The sequence below is a fragment of the Ovis aries genome, chromosome 1 (assembly GCF_016772045.2).
Source record: "Ovis aries strain OAR_USU_Benz2616 breed Rambouillet chromosome 1, ARS-UI_Ramb_v3.0, whole genome shotgun sequence".
NCBI lineage: Eukaryota > Metazoa > Chordata > Mammalia > Artiodactyla > Bovidae > Ovis > Ovis aries.
Window position 1 is genome coordinate 266,641,292 of NC_056054.1, and position 19,760 is coordinate 266,661,051.

General features: G+C 54.0%; 1 protein-coding gene across 2 annotated transcripts in view; it reads right to left on the bottom strand.

Moving 5' to 3' along the window:
- LSS (lanosterol synthase) overlaps positions 1-18,266 on the bottom strand; it is a 32,018-nt gene extending 13,752 nt beyond the window's left edge. The window contains exons 1-17 of one of the 2 annotated variants that reach the window (XM_027961291.2): positions 18,179-18,266; positions 17,568-17,736; positions 16,755-16,893; positions 14,662-14,770; positions 13,856-13,977; positions 12,994-13,090; positions 11,608-11,743; positions 11,256-11,364; positions 10,472-10,590; positions 9,266-9,363; positions 8,982-9,009; positions 7,401-7,457; positions 6,708-6,779; positions 6,390-6,440; positions 5,718-5,867; positions 5,319-5,415; positions 4,550-4,655 (exon numbers count right to left, since the gene is read on the bottom strand). In XM_027961291.2, coding sequence (XP_027817092.1) covers positions 4,550-4,655; positions 5,319-5,415; positions 5,718-5,867; positions 6,390-6,440; positions 6,708-6,779; positions 7,401-7,457; positions 8,982-9,009; positions 9,266-9,363; positions 10,472-10,590; positions 11,256-11,364; positions 11,608-11,743; positions 12,994-13,090; positions 13,856-13,977; positions 14,662-14,770; positions 16,755-16,893; positions 17,568-17,736; positions 18,179-18,192 — 1,673 coding nt within the window. In that variant the 5' untranslated portion in view covers positions 18,193-18,266. The remainder of the gene's footprint in view (positions 1-4,549; positions 4,656-5,318; positions 5,416-5,717; positions 5,868-6,389; positions 6,441-6,707; positions 6,780-7,400; positions 7,458-8,981; positions 9,010-9,265; positions 9,364-10,471; positions 10,591-11,255; positions 11,365-11,607; positions 11,744-12,993; positions 13,091-13,855; positions 13,978-14,661; positions 14,771-16,754; positions 16,894-17,567; positions 17,737-18,178) is intronic. The other variant, XM_060396177.1, reaches the window with a different exon arrangement.
- Between the last annotated feature and the right edge of the window lie 1,494 nt (positions 18,267-19,760).

The window sequence follows — 19,760 nt, forward strand, 5'->3', positions numbered from 1 at the left end:
TTCATCTTCAAAGAGATTCGTGGAAAAAACTCTAACAAGTCCTCTAGAATGAAGGTTTCTGATAAGTTTAGGGTCAAACCACAGAATTGGGTAAAAATTTCTAGAACTCTGACGGAAAACTGGTGAATTCATAAAACTGATAACAAAAGATCAATATCAACAAGCATTAATCACTGGAGACCAAATGAACTGATGAAGGTAATTATAATTTTTATAACTTAATTTAAAACTTAATTGCTAATTCTTTATTTCATTTTCTAAATTTAAAGAACCCCTTTTCTTCTCTTTTTGGAGAAGGAAATGGCAACCCATTCCAAGTATTCTTGCCTGGAGAATCCCATGGACGAAGGAGCTTGGTGGGCTACAGTCCACGGGTCGCAAAGAGTCAGACACAACAGAGCGACTTCACTCACTTCACTTTCTTCTCTTTTAAGCTATCTTTAAACAACAATTTGGTAAACAGTTATCTTTTTCTCCCAATCTGGTCCCCCCAGATCAAATTCTGAAACTCCTATTAAACATTCTAATTTTTCATTAACAATACATATTTGTGAAAGTTCAATACAAATCTGTTCCAGTAACAGGCCATAACTGGACAATTCCTTGGCTTGGCCTCTTAGCCTAAAGAGAAGCTGAAGGTCTAATCCTCGTGAAAAGCTTCAGCGAAACAGATTTTTTAAAAATTACATGGTCAGTCACTATTCCAGTTACACTTACATAAATAATCAGGACAAATTTATTGAAAGTGGACTTGGGTATCTTTGATAGAAACGGAGGTTACTATGGATAGAAAAACTATTCTTCAATAATACACAATTATGTACATTAGATGGGAATACCACACCACCTGACCTGCCCCTTGAGAAATCTGTATGCAGGTCAGGAAGCAACAGTTAGAACTGGACATGGAACAACAAACAGACTGGTTCCAAATTGGGAAAGGAGTACATCAAGGCTGTATATTGTCACCCTGCTTATTTAACTTATATGCAGAGTACATCATGAGAAACGCTGGGCTGGATGAACCACAAGCTGGAATCAACATTGCCAGGAAAAATATCAATAACCTCAGATATGTAGATGACACCACCCTTATGGCAGAAAGTGAAGAAGAACTAAAGAGCCTCTTGATGAGAATGAAAGAGGAGAGTGAAAAAGCTGGCTTAAAGCTCAACATTCAGAAAACTAAGATCATGGCATCCGGTCCCATCACTTCATGGGAAATAGATGGGGACACAGTGGAAACAGTGGCTGACTTTATTTTCTTGGGCTCCAAAATCACTGTCGATGGTAACTGCAGCCATAATATTAAAAGATGCTTGCCCCTTGGAAGAAAAGTTATGACCAACCTAGACAGCTTATTAAAAAGCAGAGACATTACTTTGTCAACAAAGGTCCGTCTAGTCAAGGCTATGGTTTTTCCAGTAGTCGTGTATGGATGTGAGAGTTGGACTATAAAGAAAGCTGAGTGCCAAAGAATTGATGCTTTTGAACTGTGGTGTTGGAAAAGACTCTTGAGAGTCCCTTGGACTGCAAGGAGATCCAATCAGTCCATCCTAAAGGAGATCAGTCCTGGGTATTCATTGGAGGGACTGATGTTGAAGCTGAAACTCCAATAACTTGGCCACCTCATGCGAAGAACTGACTCATTGGAAAAGACCCTGATGCTGGGAATGATTGAGGGCAGGAGGAAAAGGGGACGACAGAGGATGAAATGGTTGGATGGCATCACCAACTCAATGGACATGAGTTTGGGTAAACTCCAGGAGTTGGTGATGGACAGGGAGGCCTGGCGTGCTGCAGTCCATGGGGTCGCAAGGAGTTGGACAGGACTGAGCGACTGAACTGAACCGAACTGATGTACATTAGATACTAGTATCATTAATTGTCTTTGAAGTTTGTTTTCTAAGTGTACGCTGGACTGAATCCTGAATTCTTCTGATTTCTTCCTGTATGTGGATAGAACTCTTCAAACTAACACTTCCAATTTTCTTCCATCTTCTGAGTTCACTACAAAATGAATGCTGCCCTTTTCTCAAACTTTGCAAGCAAAAGCTGGACAACGTGATACAAACTTCAACAGCTCATGCAAGGACAGTCTTCATGCCTATTGCTATGTGGCCACTCAGAAAGATCACCAGAGACTCACACTGAGAACCAGGACTATCTTATCTGATTGCCACACCTGTCCTCACTTCATCTGACAATGCTTTGAACCCAACACCTAGAAATTGTCTTAACTGGCTGCTCCCCAAACTCAGAAACTGAAATTATAATCTGCTTTAACTATTACTCATTGCTTTCTTTTGTTTCCCCAGGAATGCCTCTCACTGAATTACCAGATGGTTCAGATCATATAAACGACTGATTTAGGTGGAAGCAAATGTGCAATACTGCCTCCTGAAGTAAAGCCCCCTATGTGCCTTTCCTACTGAGGAATGCTGAGGACATGCAGTTGCTGACACACTATATGTTACATAAACAATGTTTAAAGTTTTTGAAGGTTGAGTCAGAAAGCTAATACCTGAATCTGAGGATAACCCATCTGATTTACTTAACTGATTAAATTTTGGCTCTGGGAAATTTTTCAGTCTTGACTGTTGTTCTTTTTATAATTATCACATTAAACTCTCAATGGTTTTAAATGTCTATCCGCAGCCACTCACATGCCAAATGCCGGCCATCAGAATGAGACAATGGGGTGAAATCTGCAGTAACCACATGAATGATGAACATCATGACTACATGGCCCTCCCATTGGTCAATTCAACTAATGAGAAAAGAGACACCAACGGTAGAGACAAAGAGTAATGCGGCACTGGCTGGTGATCCTCCCAGCCAGCCAAGAGAGTGACCGAAAAACCTGAGTGCAGCCTTGAAAATTCCCCAAGCAGACAAAACCAGCTTAATCATACACACAAAGGCTAATTTAGCTTAGTTTGTAGGTCCAACTTGATCTGGGTCATTTCTTGTTTACACCTCTGGAAATCATAAAGAAAACTTCTCAAACTTGATACAAAGTAAACACTGAAAATTTTAGTACTGTAAACCAATCATTATGAAGAATAAACGTTCTGTTTTCTCACAATATAAGCTGCTTTATAACAATATATACCCAACTCTCATTCAAAGTTTTGGTTTGAGCACTCTTGGTTTGCAGACTGTTTTTTTGGTGTGTGCATGATAAATTGTTACTAATTACTGCTTCCATGATTCATTGGTTTCCCTTTAGCTATTTAACAAAATGAAAACCTGTGACAAAATCCTGAACAAAATACTTACCAAGTCCAACAATCTAGAAAAAGGAAAGCACATAATGACCAAGAATCATGAAACAATAGAATCATTCAAGGATGAAGGAAAATCTACAAACATTGCATAGAAGCCCCATAACACAGCAAGTCCACATCCACATCCTCAAGAAATGGGAACCTCTATGCCCCAAAAGACAAGTCTAAGGGGGTTCACAGCAGGATGGTTCATCATAACCCACTGAGAGGACCCGAAAGATCCAGGACAGCACATGCATAAACAAAGCATGGGATCTGTATTCGACGGCGGAGACAGACGTGGGGTTCCACCTGGGATCACAGTGGGAAGGAGAACAGGAGGGGAGCTCCTGGTACCGTGTTTGCTTGATACGGTCACACGGGTGTGTGGGTGAATACTTCATTATTCACCCAAGGGCTACATGTAGGGTTTGTGCACTTCTCTGAACACGTGCCGAACTTTACCAGGAAAGGTGTACGTAAAAATTCTATTATTTGAATACAGGTGGAGCATTCCTCACTTTATTGGGCTTTGTTTTATGAACTTTGCAGATACTATGTTTTTTTTTTTACAAACTGAAGGTTCAAGGCAACCTTGCGTCGAACAAGCCTATCAGGGCCATTCTCCAACAGTATTTGCTCACTTCATGTCTCTCCCATTTTGGTAATTCTCACAATATTTCAAACTTTCTCATTACCATTATATATCAGTTGTGGTGATCTATAATCAGTAATCTTTGATGTTACTATTACAAAAACAATTCGACTCGCTGAAGGCTAAGATGATGGTTAATATTTTTTAGCGGTGAAATGTTTTTAAATAAGATTGTACATTGTTTTCTTAGATATAATTATATTGAACACTTAAAAGATTATAATATACCATAAACATAAGTTTCAAATGCCCTGGGAAACCAAAAAATTCATGTGACCCACATTATACTGACATTTGCAGTGGCTGGAATTGAACCTGTGGTATCTCCCAGATACACCTTTATGTGTCCTCTTTTAACATTATTAAGAAGATGCAAAGAATAGCTTTTCTGATATAACTGTGCTGCTCTGACCCCCAGTACACACATTTGATATACTTTAGGGCGTACAGCTGGATCCAGAAGCATCTGAACCTCTTCCATTTTTATGAGTCTCATTCCAGAGCCCCCTTTCCAAGATGGGCCCCCCGCCCCAGCACCCAAGCGAGCTCCCAATGACATCAAGGTTGTCTGAGTTCTTGGCACCAAGTTAATGGCACCTGTGCTGCATGGCCAAGCACCCCTTACCTGATCTCCCTGGCCCTGTGGTCTGGGAACTGCTTGTGGAAAGTCTTCAGTGCCTGCATCACTGCTGAGGTGCACTCCACATACGTGTAGTCAATCATGATGTCCCCTGGAAAACGGAAGGAAAGACTGAGGCAATCCAGGCCACACCATGACACAGGAGAGTGCCATAACACAGTGCCTGACCGTCCTCCAGAGGAAAGGAGGAGACGCCACCGGCGACCAGCCTGGGGACATGGCCACTAGTGGGAGGGTGGCCCCAATGCAGGTGGCCAGGCTGGTAGGAGGGTGGAAGAGCAGCGCGCACCCTAAAAAGGCCTGCATGGGAGCCCGCCTGCCAGCTACAGGAGCCCAGCAAACAGAGACCCAGAGGAGGGCACAGGGCGCACACGGACCACACCTGAGAGGACACGGGTGAGCAGTCCCACCATCACCTCCCTTCACGGGCTCCCTGAGGAGTGCTCAGGAGACAGGCTGGCCCTCATGGAACACAGAGCAGAGCAGGAGTGGCCCAGGCTCAGACCCGAGAGCCCCAGTGAGTCCCACCCACCTCCGAGAGGCAGGCTGCAGCTTTTCTATCTACCACCAGGGTCAACACACCCTTGGAAGGTGAGGAGCCCAGACAGTTCTGGTGTTTGGGGGCTCCTCAGAGCATCTGCCCACATGCACCTCACCCCCAAGCAGGAAAAGAGCCCCAGGCGCTGGCAGGAGGGCCCACCTTGGACACGTGGGGGCCCTGAGTCCATGGCCACGTGACAGGTCAACTACTCACCGAAGACCTCGGAGGGGTTCAGAAGCTCCAGAAGGTGTCCCCCACGCTTGGTCTCGTAGGTGGCAAACCCTCCGTCGGGGTTTCTCATGCTCAGCAACTAAAACCAGCGAGAGAAGGTCCTGAGAATCCACGCAGGGCAAGGAGCCGAGGAGCAGCCCAGACCTTGGGTGCCCAGAACAGTGGGCACTTTGTGAACCAGGCACCCTGGGACCACCTGGGATCCCTTCCCAGCACACACATGCTTATCACTTATAAATCACATACGTGCCACCAAACGAGCCATCTCCATGTAAAACCTGGACAAGACCCGGATATGTTAAGAGGATCTGTGGTTGGGTGGCCAAGACTCGGCATGCCCAGCACCCTCAGGGATGGGAGCCCCACACCCAGCAGCCTCACCACAGCCACAGCGTCGAAAAGCCGCTCTTGTGGGACATGATTGGTAACAAAGGGACACTTTTCCTGCAGGAGGAGGATGGACTTCAAGGCCTCAGCCGTGCAGTCGGCCACGATCCAGCCACAGTCCAGTGTGCTGAAGCTGAAACCACCCTGTAAAGTGCAGGGCTGTAAGGGTGGAGGCCACGGCACCTTGCCCGCCCTCGCAGGGCTGATGCCTGACCATCATGGGGAAGTGCAGCCCCAGCCCCAGGCCACACACATGCAGACAGGCCTCCAGCTTCCAGCACAGGGACTACAGCCTCTACCAGGCAGGCCCCACCTCAGGAAGGGCAAAAGCAGCCGCTGTGAGGTGGCGGCAGTGGCCGTGTTGACGCCCCACACGCTGCAGGAACGACCCAGCCAGCCCTGCCCTCCTCCCTCCCGTTCACATCTGACAGCTTGTTTAACATCTGCACATACTGCTTAGTGCACGTATGTGTGACGTGATGCAGTGAAACCCCCTCAGCTCAGCTACTGGGTTTGTGCATGACTCCATGGTCAGGAATATCATGGGTGTCCCAGTGGAACCCCACCCTGTGCGTCTATCAGAGCAGGAAGCCCCAGAGGCTGGGAGCAACTCCTCCTCACAGGCAAGGTCCAGCTAAACAGGGCCGGTGGTGCGGGGCATGGTACCTTGCTCATCTGGCGGTAGTACTTCTGGTAATCAGGGAGATTGTCTGGCACCTGGGAAGCACACAGGGAAAGCAGGGGGGGAACGCATCACTGCCCTACTGGACACACGCAGACAGGGGCAGGAGGGGCCAGCACAGTGGGAGGTGCAGAGACCCAGGGCTGCCGCCCTCTCGGTCACCAGCACCGGAGGAACCCCCCCCCAGGCAGCACCCCCTGGCCCACTCCCCCCATCTGCAATCGGGCACACTCTGAGCAGGAGATGGCAGAGGGAAGGAGGGAGCCCTACCTGTGGGAGGCACGGGCCGGGCTCGGCCTTACCTGTGAGATCCGGAGATACTCATGTGCCTTCTGCAGGCATGACCAAAACTCCGGCCTATGTTGTGCACCTGCCTGGAAAAGAGAAAAGGGGCTGAGATGCTCGGCAGCATATGTCTGCACCGTGGCTGGTCCCTGGACGCTACTGGTGACACCCAGCCACTCCCGGGAGCCAGGGCAAACCCCCCAAGTCTCAATGGGCTTGGGTTCTACCACCAAGTCAGCAGGACATGGCGAAGCAATGAAGCAGGCTTCTCCACCGCACCCAGCCCCAGCCCACCACACACACCTGTCTGTCTAAGGCAGGCTGCTACATGGCCCACACCTCTTCTTAGGGCTCCCCATCCTGCCAACCTCATTCTTCATTCCCACCAGCATGAAAACATGCTCCTATTTCTCTCCAGCATGTACTCAGAAGTATCCACAATGAGCTGTTTGAGCACTGAAAGGGCCTGGAGCCCACGGTCCCTTCCTAAAGACCCCACCACCTCATCACCTCAGGAACCGCCCCCCAAGGCTCCCTGTCCCTGGAGCCTTCAAACACCACCACCCCCCACCCCGCAACCCAGAGTTGCCAGGCAAGAGGCTCAGAGCCCAGCTGAAGGGAAGGTCAGGGCCAGCAGGCACCATGTCTGCTGGATGCAGGGGTGGACACACAGGAAGGGCAGCTGGAGAATGAGGGACAATGCCATATACCTCCAGCAAAGCCTGGATGGCGAACGCGGTGTCCCAGATCTGTGAGCCATTGGTGCCCTGTGGAGAAAGGATAACGTTACAGCTGCCTCTCCCGCACTCCACCCCAACTTCCTGGATCCCACAGGTGCCCAGAGGCTCAAAGAGGGTGCAGGGGCCTCTACAAGATTCTGAAGAGGTGGGAGCCCAGTTGATCCCTGACCCCAGGCTCTGGGCTCTGCACTCTGACACCCACAGGAGCCTGAGCAGGTGGTCCAGCAGACAGACATGGGTCAGGTAGCCCAACCTGCCTTTGTCAGAATATCAGCCAGGGCAGGGCTTCTCAGGGCACTTCCAGGATTTGGATGCTATGGCCTCCACTGCCCGCCCATCCAGCAGCATGGAGCCCAGACAGATTGGTGGCCCTCAGCGGCCCCAGACATCATGGCCTTGCCAGACAATGTGTGGAAAGAAAGGACACGACCAAGACAGCCCCAGGCCACAAAAACCTGATCTGATCAAGCCCTGATCAGACCAGGGCACAGAGCAGGCAGAAGGCGGACACCCTCGGGACAAATGGCCCAGGAGAGGAGGACACCCGGAGACTGTAGGACGAAGGTGACATTAAGGGTCAGCCTCCTGGGTCAAATCCTGATACCAGCGAACCCACAGCACAGCCCCACCGCAGGCTGCCATGAGATCCAGGGGACGGCATGGCAGTTCTGTCAGAACCAGAAGCTCCAGGGCTGGAGGCTCATCACCTTCCTCAGCTTCGAGGGTTTTGGGGTACTTCACATAAGACTGGCAGTGTGGGGCCCAGGCAACTAGAATAGGGGCTTGAATGCTGGAAGAAGGGCCAGGAAGCTGGAAGAGAGGCTTGAGCACCCTTAGCAAGGGCGCCTGGGCAGGTGGTCTGTGCTGGGCAGGGTCAGGCTCACGTGCACCCATCCCAAAGGATCCAGCACTTAGTGTAACCCAAGGACATTGCTGGGGGCGCCCTGTTCCACACTGAGTGACAGCAGAGCAAAGCCCGAGAGCTCCTGGCTGGCTGCCTCTGGGGCCCCTGCTGCCAGGACAGGACCGGGTCAGCCCAGGCCACCCTGTGACCCGCAGCCCCACCCCCAGGGTGGGGGGAACATCATCTACAGCATCCAAACACTGGAAACCAGCAAAGAGCAAACAGCCCACCCACCGGGAGCACGTCTCAGGACCCCAAAGAGGGGCTCAGCTCCAGGAGGCTGGGGAGGGCAGGGGCTCTCCTCTGACTGTCCTGACCCCGCCAGCCAGACCCCGTGTGCAAGCTGCAAGATCAGCGTCCAGCAGCAGTCGGCTAGTGCCAAGAACCCCCTGCGGCCTTCGTCCCCTCTGAGCTGCGGCTGAGTGACCTCAGTGTACAGACCACTCCCACAGGGTGGCTGCCAGCCCTTGGTTCTCCCACCACCCCAGGGACCCGTCAACATTCCTGCCAGACGGCACCACCCAGCACCACCCCTCAGACACAGGCTCTCAAGCCAACAGGCTATGTGGGGAGGAGAGACCAGGGATGTGAACAAACCCAAGACAGGGATGGTGGCAAGGACGCAGCTTCAGCCTCACTGCCCTCACCTGCATCTTCATGCCGTCGAGGCCCAGCCTACAGGGAGGGGGAGAATGACCTGGGTCAGGGAGCACAGGCAGTGCCAGACATCAGGGGCCCAGAGTCCACATCCGAAGAGTATCCCGCCCAAGCAGCATGGGACACACAAGGATGGCTTCCCCCATACCCAGCATGGAGGGTCCATGGGGGAAGCGGCCCCCCTGGAACGCAGACTGAGGGACACACAGGCTGTGCCCACCCGCCCCCAGACAGGCCAGCACTCGGCTCTTGGCTTCACCTCCCACACACTCACCAGAGGTAATCAGGAATCCTGGACACGTGCTCCTGGAAGACAGCAGAAGCCGGCCCGTCTACATGCCAGCGCACGAGCATGTTGATGGTTTTCGAGATCTGCAGGAGACAGCCTGGTCAGGGCCCTGCCCCACACCTACCGGGTTCCTGGGCTTGAGGGCTGCAGCACCAGCACAGCCTTGTTCCAGGCCAGGCCACTGCTCTGACCACTTTCCCAAGCACTCTCTGCTTCCAGGCCCCGAGATAAAAAATCCAGGCTGCAGCAAGGGGCCAAGGCAGGTGTACCTGGAGCGAGGGGGCACTGCAGCAGGGAAAAGACAGGGTGACCCACAGAGGGGATGCAAGCTAGCCAGCGAGTGAGCAGGACTGCCACGAGGTGACAGACAAGGTGGAGACCCTGCATGGGTGCCTGGGGTGTGGGGTGTCCTGAGCTGTTCGAGATAACTTGGGACCGAGGGCAGAGCTGTCTGGGGCATGGGAGAGACTTGGAAGTGAGACGAGCAAGCCAGGGCCTGTTGCTCAAAGCAGAAGTTCTAGAGACACAACCCTTCTACCCGAAGAGATGACAAATCAAGGTCTAACTTGTTTATGTAGCACTAAGAGCCCACACAGAAACCCCTAGTGTTGAAAGGGAAACACTCGGCCTTTCAGCGGAGCAGTGGTGGTTTATGGCCCCAGGTAACATGTGGCCCAGTAAACACCTGCCAGCAGGGTCAAGGATGTGGGTCACACGGTGGACCCGTGGGCTTACCTAGCATGGAGGTCACAGCCTGCCCCCTGGTTCACATAACTCTGCCTCTTGTACCTGTCGCCCTAAGGCTGCTGGCCATCAACTGACTCTGTGATGGCTGCCTGGGTGCACACGAGAAGCAAAACCAGGTCAGGAGCCCAGAGGCTCAGTGAAGCGAGAGTCTGGAGCCAGCAGGCTCATCAGGAGTCAGGAATGGAAACAAGCACAGGGGCCCTCCAAAGGAGAAGAAGGAGGCCAGCGGTGGGTCATTGGGGTGGGGTGGGGGGAAGGGAGGAGGGGGTGGGGAAGAGGGGAATGGGAGCAGCGTTCCAGACACACCAGGTAGGGAACAGTGCGGGCCAGGCCAAGGGTCCTGGGGGATCAGAGGCCACATCCCAAGGAGACATCTCACCTGGGGGAGACCCCACTCCCAGCCCCACAGACACAGGCCCAGACACCCGGGGCGAGCGCACTGACCGGGCCAATGCTGATGCACTTGGTGAAGCGGTCATCGGCAGCGATGTGCTCATACAGCTTCTGGGTGGCCCGTTGCCGCAGGCTGGTGCTGTGGTGGCACTCGTACAAGTTGAGGATGGCTGCGGGGCGTGGCAGGGTGTCGTCAATGGCAGCAGACATGGGAGGAGCGCTGGCTCCATCATAGCAGGCAGTCTCTGCCCCCACCTGCTTACCTGGGCGGCTGTGCCGCGCCCCCTTCACTTCCCACCCCAGCATCCTGCAGTGAGGGAACGAGTGAATGGACAAGCTGGAGATGAGCAGGGACGAGCAGATGGGCGGGGGGTGGGGAGCAGACAGGTGTGCGGGCGGGGGGTGGGGGGACGAGCGGAAGGGGCGGGGAGCAGGGGGCGGGGGAGATGAGCGGAAGAGCTAAGGGGAACATGCCTCTTGCTCACACAGCACCACTAGGAGGCGCTCGGCTCTGAGTGGGCAGAAGGATCCACGGGAGCCAGGCCGGGACGGGGCTCTGGGGACCGCCCCTTCTGTTCCACAGAGGAGACACCCCCAGCCCCTCAAGGCCCTAGGCTCCAAATCCTCTGTCCAAGAGCCCGAGTGTCAGGCGGGTCTGCTCGACATGAGCTGTGCCAAGGCCGGCTCCCGTCGTCCCCACAGGACCCCAAAACAGGATGGTGAGAAGGGCAGAAGGAGACCCTTTGAGGGGCAGTGTCCCTTCCTATCACTTCAGGTGTCCCCCGACTCCGGGGTCTCAGCCAGCCTGGGAAGGGAGTACCAGGGGGATACCCACCGTACACTACGTGGAGCAGCCAGCTGTGCGGCGTGTACAGATCGTCCGGGGCCACGCTGTTCCTGTGCGCCGCCCAGTCGATGCAGCTGTAGTCCTCCAGGTAGAGCTCCTGCAGGCAGGCGGCACCTCAGCCTGGACCTGCTGGGCCCCGGGCCCCCTGCCCCCGTCCCTGCTCCGCCCCCGGGCAGACCCTGATGAGCACAGCCTCCCCAAGTCCATCCCAGGGCGCTTCCCAAGGCTCACTGGACCGAGAGAACAGCATAGGCCCCCCACCTCCGCCCCCTCCCCGGCAGTCATTCAGGGACGTGGGGCGGGGCTACACTCTGGGGCAGGCATGTGCGGTCAGGCTCACCTGGCGGAGACTCTGGACCAGCGGGCCCTCCTCGGCACTCAGCCGGGTGCTGTAGCAGTAGGCCATGGGCAGGTACACCTGCCGACAGTGGCACCAGATCGTGGAGGGATGTGCGGGCATCCAGTCAGGAAACAGCCTGGGGGCAGAGTATGTCAGTGGGCCCCCAGCAACTGTTTCAGCCTTTGGACACCGGAGGCAGGGCTGTCTCCAGCCAAGTGGGCACAGCCCTCAGCGCTTCACCAAGCTCCTGAGGGGTGCAGTCCACAGTAGCCAACAACCCCTCCAATGCCTCCTAATGCCAGGAGACGCGGCCCCTAATGGGTCAGGGAGCCTGTGAGTTCCCGGCTGTGACCAACATGTCACAGAAACAGAAACCCTTAACCATGGAGATGCCGAGTGAGGGGTCTACAGAGATGCTCTAGACTATCTTTGCAGCTTTTCTGGGGACTGAAAACTATTTCAAAATTTAAAGTTCTTACCTAAAAACCTTTAGGACTGCCATGTCTCCTCAAATCTAACCAACTCTGACCATTGCCCCTGCTGTGCTTTGCCCAGACACCCAGCCTGATGTGGGCACAGCTCTGCAGCCCGCCAGGCAGCTGAGCACCTGGGCAGTCTCCTCCACCCTCCCCTTTCAGCCTCAGACCACATGTGCGAGGGGTCTCTGACAGCTGCCGCCCCAGGGACCTCACCTCCTGGGGGTGATACCGAGGTGCTTATATGTATATAGATGTGTTCTGGACACATCCACAGCTTTCATGAGATAGTCACAAAATGCTTACAATAGACAGCTAATAGGCTTCACACAATATGGAATGAATGTTGATTTTACTGAGTTTTTAAACAGCATTACAGTTCTGCTGAAAGGAAAATTCTCATCTTTCAAATATACACACTGAAGTGTTCACAAGGAAAATAGGATGTCTGGGATCAACTTTAACATTCACCACCGGCAAACAACTAGAAAGCGGGCAGTAAGACAGCATGCACACCCCAACCCTGGCTGGGGAGGGCTGCATGGCTGTCACCTTCGTTCAGTTTCGACAGGTGCTCAGAGTGTCTATAACAACACAATTACAGCCACTTGTGCAGCAAAGCCAGTGCTTCATTCCCTACCCCAGTGGCTCTGGAAGCAGTCAGGCAGGACCAACCCACCTGCTGAGGACCCAATCCCACTGTACCTCCCTCCCTCCTGCCCAACTGGGAACCCCCTTCCCTCCTCTGTCAGCCAAGCACGGGTTCTGCCAGGAGCCTAACACCACCCCACACCACTGAATGGACAGTCCCATATCTGACTAACAGGCAGCGAGTGGCCCAGGCAGTGTCACTCCACTTGCTAAGACACTGGTGACTCGCTCACCAAACTGACTGTAGTGGGGCACATACCACATTTCTGGAAACAGTGTATTGAGGCCTTCCCAGCTGTATACGTTCAGGACAGCCAACCAAAACTTCCCCCAGGAGGGGATGAACACGGCACCACCTGGAGGCAGAGCACAGACCCCATTACCGGCCTCTGGCTAAAGAGGAGACCCTGAGGAACAGAGCCCCTTCAGCCGACAGGCTGCTGAGGGTCTTCTCCCCCTTGTGCCGAGCAGGTTCCAGAGCCCTCAGACCACCCACACCATGACCATCAGCTGGAACAGACAGCTTCCCCAGAACAAGCGTGTCTCCTCTGCCCCCAGGAACACAAAGCAGTGCAGGCGAAGCCCTGAGCCAGGAAAGGGCTTCAAGGTGCCGACAGGAAGGCCCTCTGGTGTGTGAGCGCAAAGCTGGAAGCATGAACAGCGTGAGGCATGTCTGTGAGGGGCAGGCAGGTGGGCAGGCGGGCCAGGGCAGCAGTGGGTGATCTCTGAGCAGCAGGAGCGGAAGGGCCTCCCAGGGCGAGGGGAGAGTAGCCACCACTAGGAATGCTGCCAGGCACACAGTAGAGCAGGCGGCGGGGCGAGCAGAACTCCACCAGCTCCACTCCACACGTGCGGCCCTGTTGCCCTCTGGGAAGGCACACTCCCGCAAGCAATGCGCCAGCGTGTCCTTCGTGAGTCCATGCCGATTTGTGGAACAGAACTGTGAAACACGGCAACCTTAATTTGTGCTCTGAAATTTTACTGGCAAGGGCAGACAGCTTCCTCCTACTCCCGCTTTGATGCCTTCCTTGCACCTGTCTATTAATAGTTCCCATTTGTGAGCCCTCCTTACACTGGTAACACGACCTCTTTACTGCCACTGTGTTCTGTGCAGGGGGTACCTTTCTTGTGAAGAAGGTTCCGGGCTCGCACCAGGTCAGGATCGTCAGGCCCCACACCCAGAATTCTCAAAGACACATAGTTAAGCGCAGTTCCAAATACTGTGGACTTGCCCTCAATGTGCCTACGGCAGAAGGAGGCAGATGAGAAAATGATATCTTTCATTACTTAAGAAATTAAGCAATGCTTTCATTAAGTTTCCTCAGCAAATCAAGAATGACATAACTACACAAGAAACATCCACAACAGGCAGACTCCGGTAAGAGCTCCTGCACCTCTGTTCCAAACTGCTCCCCAAGCCTGCCCGCCTCCTCTGTCCACTTCTCACACTGAATCGACAGGACCAGTGTCGTGTGGCAGTGACTCAGCTAAGACTCTACATCACTGAGGCCCACAGGGCACACTCCAGAGTCAGCCAGCAAGTGGGAAAGGGTACTGGCGAGATCCTGTCTGCCCCAGGGCCCACAGGCCAGAGGGCTGGGATCCCAAGCTCGAGACGCCCACGACTCCATCCAGGAGGTGAGCAGAGCTGAGCTGTCCTCCTAGGATTCTATAATGGAGGCTGCCAGTATGGAGTCAGCAAGCCCAGGAGGGGCCCATGCCCCAGCTGCTGGATAAGAAGCACCAGGGAAACCTGGACCCGCCTGCATGGAGCCCCCAGCCCAATTCCCTCCTGCCAGGCTCTTTCCCCGCGCACTCCCAGTCCACAGCTATGGTAACTCCCCACCAACAGGCACATCTCTCACATAAGAACTCATGTGCACAGGCACACACACACATGCCATGACCCAGGGTCAGGCAGACTCACAGGCCCCAGCCGCCGTCGGGGAGCTGCACAGACCGCAGGTACCGTATAATTTCTTCTTGGTATCCGGCCGGCAGAGGGATGTGCGCCACATGGCACGTGATCAGGAGGCCTGTAGGGCAGAACAGATATTCCTTGGCGGGGACTCAGCACTTCTAAGCCCAAGCCTGAGACCCTGGGAACCCCACACAACAGGGAGCTCTCTGCTCGGCCCCTTCTTGTGCAAACAAGCCTGGGAAGGCTATTCCTCCCCACCCCGTCAGGGACTTGGGAACCGGGGCCCCAGGAGCAGTGGCAACAGCACACGTGACACACACTGCGTGGGGTGCAGAACCCACCAGCCACTCCAGGGTCCCACGCTACTGACATGCCAGCTGGGAAAGAAACCCCAAATGGACCATCCCTGGATGGGGCAATGTTTACTTGCTTATATTTACATATTCCCATTTTATTAAATGTTTTAATTGCACATGTCACTTTGAGAGATGGACAACAATAAATAATATCCACAAAGAACCTTCTGTTCTCAGCCTGCCCCTCCTGAGCATGGTGTTCAAAGGCTCCCCACCTCCTCCCCCTCCACTCTACCCTTGGCCTTGACTTCATCAGCCACATGCTCATGGCACTGAGCCCGTGGGGTCTCAGGCAGGCCCCAGCAGCAACGTGTTGTGGAATGGATCCCTGACTCTGGCCAGAGGCATGAGAAGCCCCAGCAGACACAGCCACACAGACACCAGAGGTTCATAGGAAAAAGTCCATCTCCTTTTGTAACAAGTATGATGCTCTCAAGACAGTGAAACACACAAGCAGGAAGCAGTGCCTGTGGCTTCCTCATCTTACAGTCAAGGAAACTGAGGCACAGCCCCTAACTGGTGGGGCCGGGGCTGAAGCCCAGGAGGTCTAACCCCAGAGTCAACGATCACCACGGTGATGCTCAGTGCAGCACCAGCCACACAGAGTCATGGCCTCCGGGAGTGTTCTCCAAACTAAAGCAGAAAAAGACCAAATTTCAGCCAGCCATGGAAGAACCCTGAGACAGTACCCCAAAACAGGCCAGTGTTAACCTGAGAAGGATGGTCTGTCCGGAGTCCAGAGGGAGAGAGGAAAGCCCCACCCTACAGCCTGCAGGGGGTCGAGGGGGTGGGGGTGAGAAGAGGGGGGCAGCAGGCCGAGCCCAGAGCTGCAGCAGCAAGCACAAACCAATGCAGCATCCCCATGACCTGTCACCTACTGAGTGCCTGGTGCTATGCACATATGACCAAACCCAGTTCCCATCGTCCCCACGTCACAGACGAGTCAGCCAAGGCATGGTGCAGTCCTGCCACCTTGCCCAGGGTCACACCGAGCCAGTACAGTCACTGCCTCCCTACAAAGACCCCTGGGAAAAGCCTCAACAGGCTCCAGATGGGACCAAGGGAAGAAAGCCCAATGACTTGCCCTCAAGGACAGGCCCATGGGTCCCTGGACAGGAATACAAAGCTGAACAGTCCAGGAGACAACAGGGCTTGGAGTCAAAGCAGACATGGGAGCTTGATGGACTCCTAGAAATTCATAAAAGGAATGTCCCATACTGCTTTAGAGAAATGTTCCCAGGATGCAGCACAGTCTGATCTAGCCAAACCAGTTGAGGACCCGGGAGATGCAACTGCAGTTCTACAGCTCACCAACCTCCACCTACAGCTCCCAGCTGAGCTCTCTTGGCCAAGCCTTCCAGTGAGTTCAGACGTGCAAGCTGCCTACAGAGGACTTAAAGATCCCCACCTACCACCCTGCCCACCTCTGCACCTTTCCACAGGCCAGGCCCTCCATGGATGCCCCTGCTCTGCACAGGGACTCCAGAGCCTCCCTGCACCTCCCAAAGTACCCCTGCTTCCTTTTTCAGAACACTAGCTATCTGAGCCTTCGCTCCCATCCCCCAGCAACAACACCAGGACAACTCAGGCACAAGGCAACCCTCCCCAGACCTTTCCTATGTAAGCTCCTGGTTTTTCACCTGTTCATTCACTCACACCACAGATGTTCAATAAAGGCCTGAACCGGATCAAGCCAGGATCTCAAGGATGTCTTACCCACAAGCCACAACAGCACCTTCCTACCTGGCAGGAGGAAGAGTGGGCCACCGTAATCACCCGCCCAATGCCCATCCTCAGCCTGCAGTGCAGCGTAAAATGTCACCCCATTCAGAGCCCCCTTGCGGGCTGTGTGCGCTTTTGGCAAGTCCTTAAAGAAACTCTTCTGCAAAGAAGAAAAAAAGAGATGAGAGCTGAAGGATCTGCAGCTAGGCCAGAGGAGCCCTCAGCATTTAGACAGCAAGTCAAAGTAACAAACCTGAATTACTTTGAAAGTTTCAGCTGTTTCAAAGCCTAAAATTCTGATGATGGTATTGCCAATCTCCCTCACAGTTCTGTGTTCCAGTCACATATTTTCAAATTTATTCACAACTTCTCCAAGACATCTTAAATAAAGCAGGTGCCCAAGAGTGTGGGACTCAGACCTAGAACTCACACCTCTCTCAGTCAGGGGCCACGGGATGGCACAGTGACAGGGAGACCTCATTTATATGTCATACTCTGTAATTGAATTTCTTGTGAAATTTGCTGGATCAAAAACTTCTTTTTCTGAATAAAAACAAAGTTAGAGCTGTTTTTTACACCCAGCTTAGTGATACAGGGATTGAAGCAAAGGGGCTTCATGTTTACCCAGTTAACTCCTGTAGGAACCAGCTTTGGTGACATGCAACACAAGTACACATTACACATCCATTCTTTTTAAGAAAGAAAAAAATACCCTTTACATCTAGCTGTTTAAAGCTCCCTGCTGGTTCCTGGTGCTCCTTACTAAGAAGGGAGGGATGCAAGTTTCTGATGGTGTCCCAGACACTGCATGGGACTAGCAGAATCAACACTTACTGTATCCAGTCCCAAGAGGTGAGCTTCCAGGCCAGACTGCTCTCGGCCAGGATCTTCTTCTTCTTGAAAGTAGGTCCATGTCTGCCTCCCATCCTTATTGCTGAGCCGCCAGCGACTGAGGTCTGTGGCAGGCTCTGTCTTATAGGGTCCCCCTCTCCGACGCAGACACCTAGAAAAGATCATGCTCAAGTGACCTGCTCTGACCTGGTCAGAGGCCAGAGACGCAACGAACTTACTCTTTCACCCCAACAACCTACCAGCAGACTTGCAAAATAAAAACCCTCTAGAGGCGCTTCTGCACCTACACATCGCGCCATTATTTCTCCGGGAGAGGAGACACCTGCCACCGGACGGCCGCCCACGGCCTCGCCCCCACCCCGACCCCCGGCCCCACCCGGCTCACCCCAGCCCAGCCCCAGAAGGCCCTCGGGCGACGCCTCCGAAGGAGAGCTTGTCCCTCACCGCCCCCCAAGGCTGGTGCCGCAGGTCTCCACAGACGCCGGGCTGGACCGGAGGGTGCAGCAGCCTGGCTGGAAGCCCTCGACCCGATGAGACCCCTTCCTCGGCGCCCCCGACCACGCTCTCCCTTCTTGGGGGGCGCGGGGACTCACGTGCCCTCCGTCATGACCGCTGCCGCGCTCCTGATTCCCGGCAACCTGGGCCCAGCACCTGGACTAGCCGGCGAAGTCTTTCGTCTCTGCCGACTGGCGTGCGCGGTGGCCAGATGCCCACGCAGCCAATCAGAGCACAGGGAGGGTGGGCCTGAGGCGTGCCCGGCTACCTCAGTGGTGGAGCGCGACCCTCGGAGCAGTGGGGGCGGAGCCGAAGTACAGGGACAGAGGTGGATCTGGGGGCGGGGCGAGGAAGTGAGTGGGCGGGGCTGCGTCGGTGGGTGGGGGCGCGTCGGTGAGCGCGGCTTGGTGAGCGGGGCTTGGTGAGCGGGCGAGTCCCGGAGGGACGCGCCTGCCTGTCACGCCTGCAGCCACATTCTGTCAGCCTCGGAGCTATCTGTGGAGCAAAGCGCCTGGACGAAGCCACCAAGGGGCGCCTAAGACTGACCCTTGAGAAGGGTCCCACCCAAGACCAGAAGACAAAGGGCTTGGAGAGCGGCGAGTGCCTTTGAGGAAGTGCCCGAGGTCGGAGGCTGTAGGTGAGTGAGTGAGGGGAGACGAGGCCGCGGGATTCCGCGGAGGGCTCGACGCGGGCGGGGGTTGGGGGCGGGGGAGGCGTCCGAAGGAGAAAGGTTGCTGGAGAGCTCCTGAGAGGAATTCACAGGAGAGAGATGATGGTAGGGCGGCTGACAGGAGGGGAGATGACACTTGAAGGGAGATGACACCAGAGAGACTGACAGGAGGAGAGACGGCAGGAGAGGGGAAAGGACAGGAGAGGAGAGACGAGAGGAGAGGGAAAATGACAGGAGAAGGGAGACGACAGAAGAGGGGAAAGGACAGGAGACGACAGAAGGGGACAGATGACAGGCTGGTGCTGGCTGCAAGGGGCAGTGCATCTTTCAGGATGCTTTGCTGTGGGGCTTTCAAGGTACAGATGCCAAGCACTTATTTGCCCAGGGAGGAAGCCACACTGAGAGAGCTTGGGTCACTCAGAAGGGAGCCTAACAGTTTTGCAGTTCCAGTGTAAGTAAATGTGGAAGGCCTGGACTGTAAAAGGAAGGGAGAGAAAAGTGGAGTACATGCTGAAAGGACTGGGAATGGGATGGTTGGCGGTAAAATGGTCTCAGGGTGTGCAGCAGGAGCCAGGGGCTCCATGGAGTTGGAGGAAATTGTGCAGACACTGAGGTCCCAAAGGCAACTCTTCAGGAACTCACAGACAGCCCCACCGTTTCTTCATCTTCCTGACAGAAGCTCTGACCATCATGTCAGTTTCTCCAGTCAAGTGAGTTTTTCTGTACCCATCCCTTGAGTCCTATCCCGATGCCATGAATCATGAATCTCAGCAAGCCAGAGAAGGGCGGGGGGGACTTGCAAAAGAAAACACATGTACATTTCCCCTAATGGAATATCAGGCTAGTAGACAGTCAGTAAAGACACTTGCCTCCTCCTATCCCAGTTCAGAAACCAATGAAGAAGACATAGCAGTAAGAGGAATGGATATCAAATTACCAGCCTTGCTACAGAGAAAAAACTATAGTTTGGAAGGCATGGCTTAGATTGACAAGATGGCCAGCTACTTCCA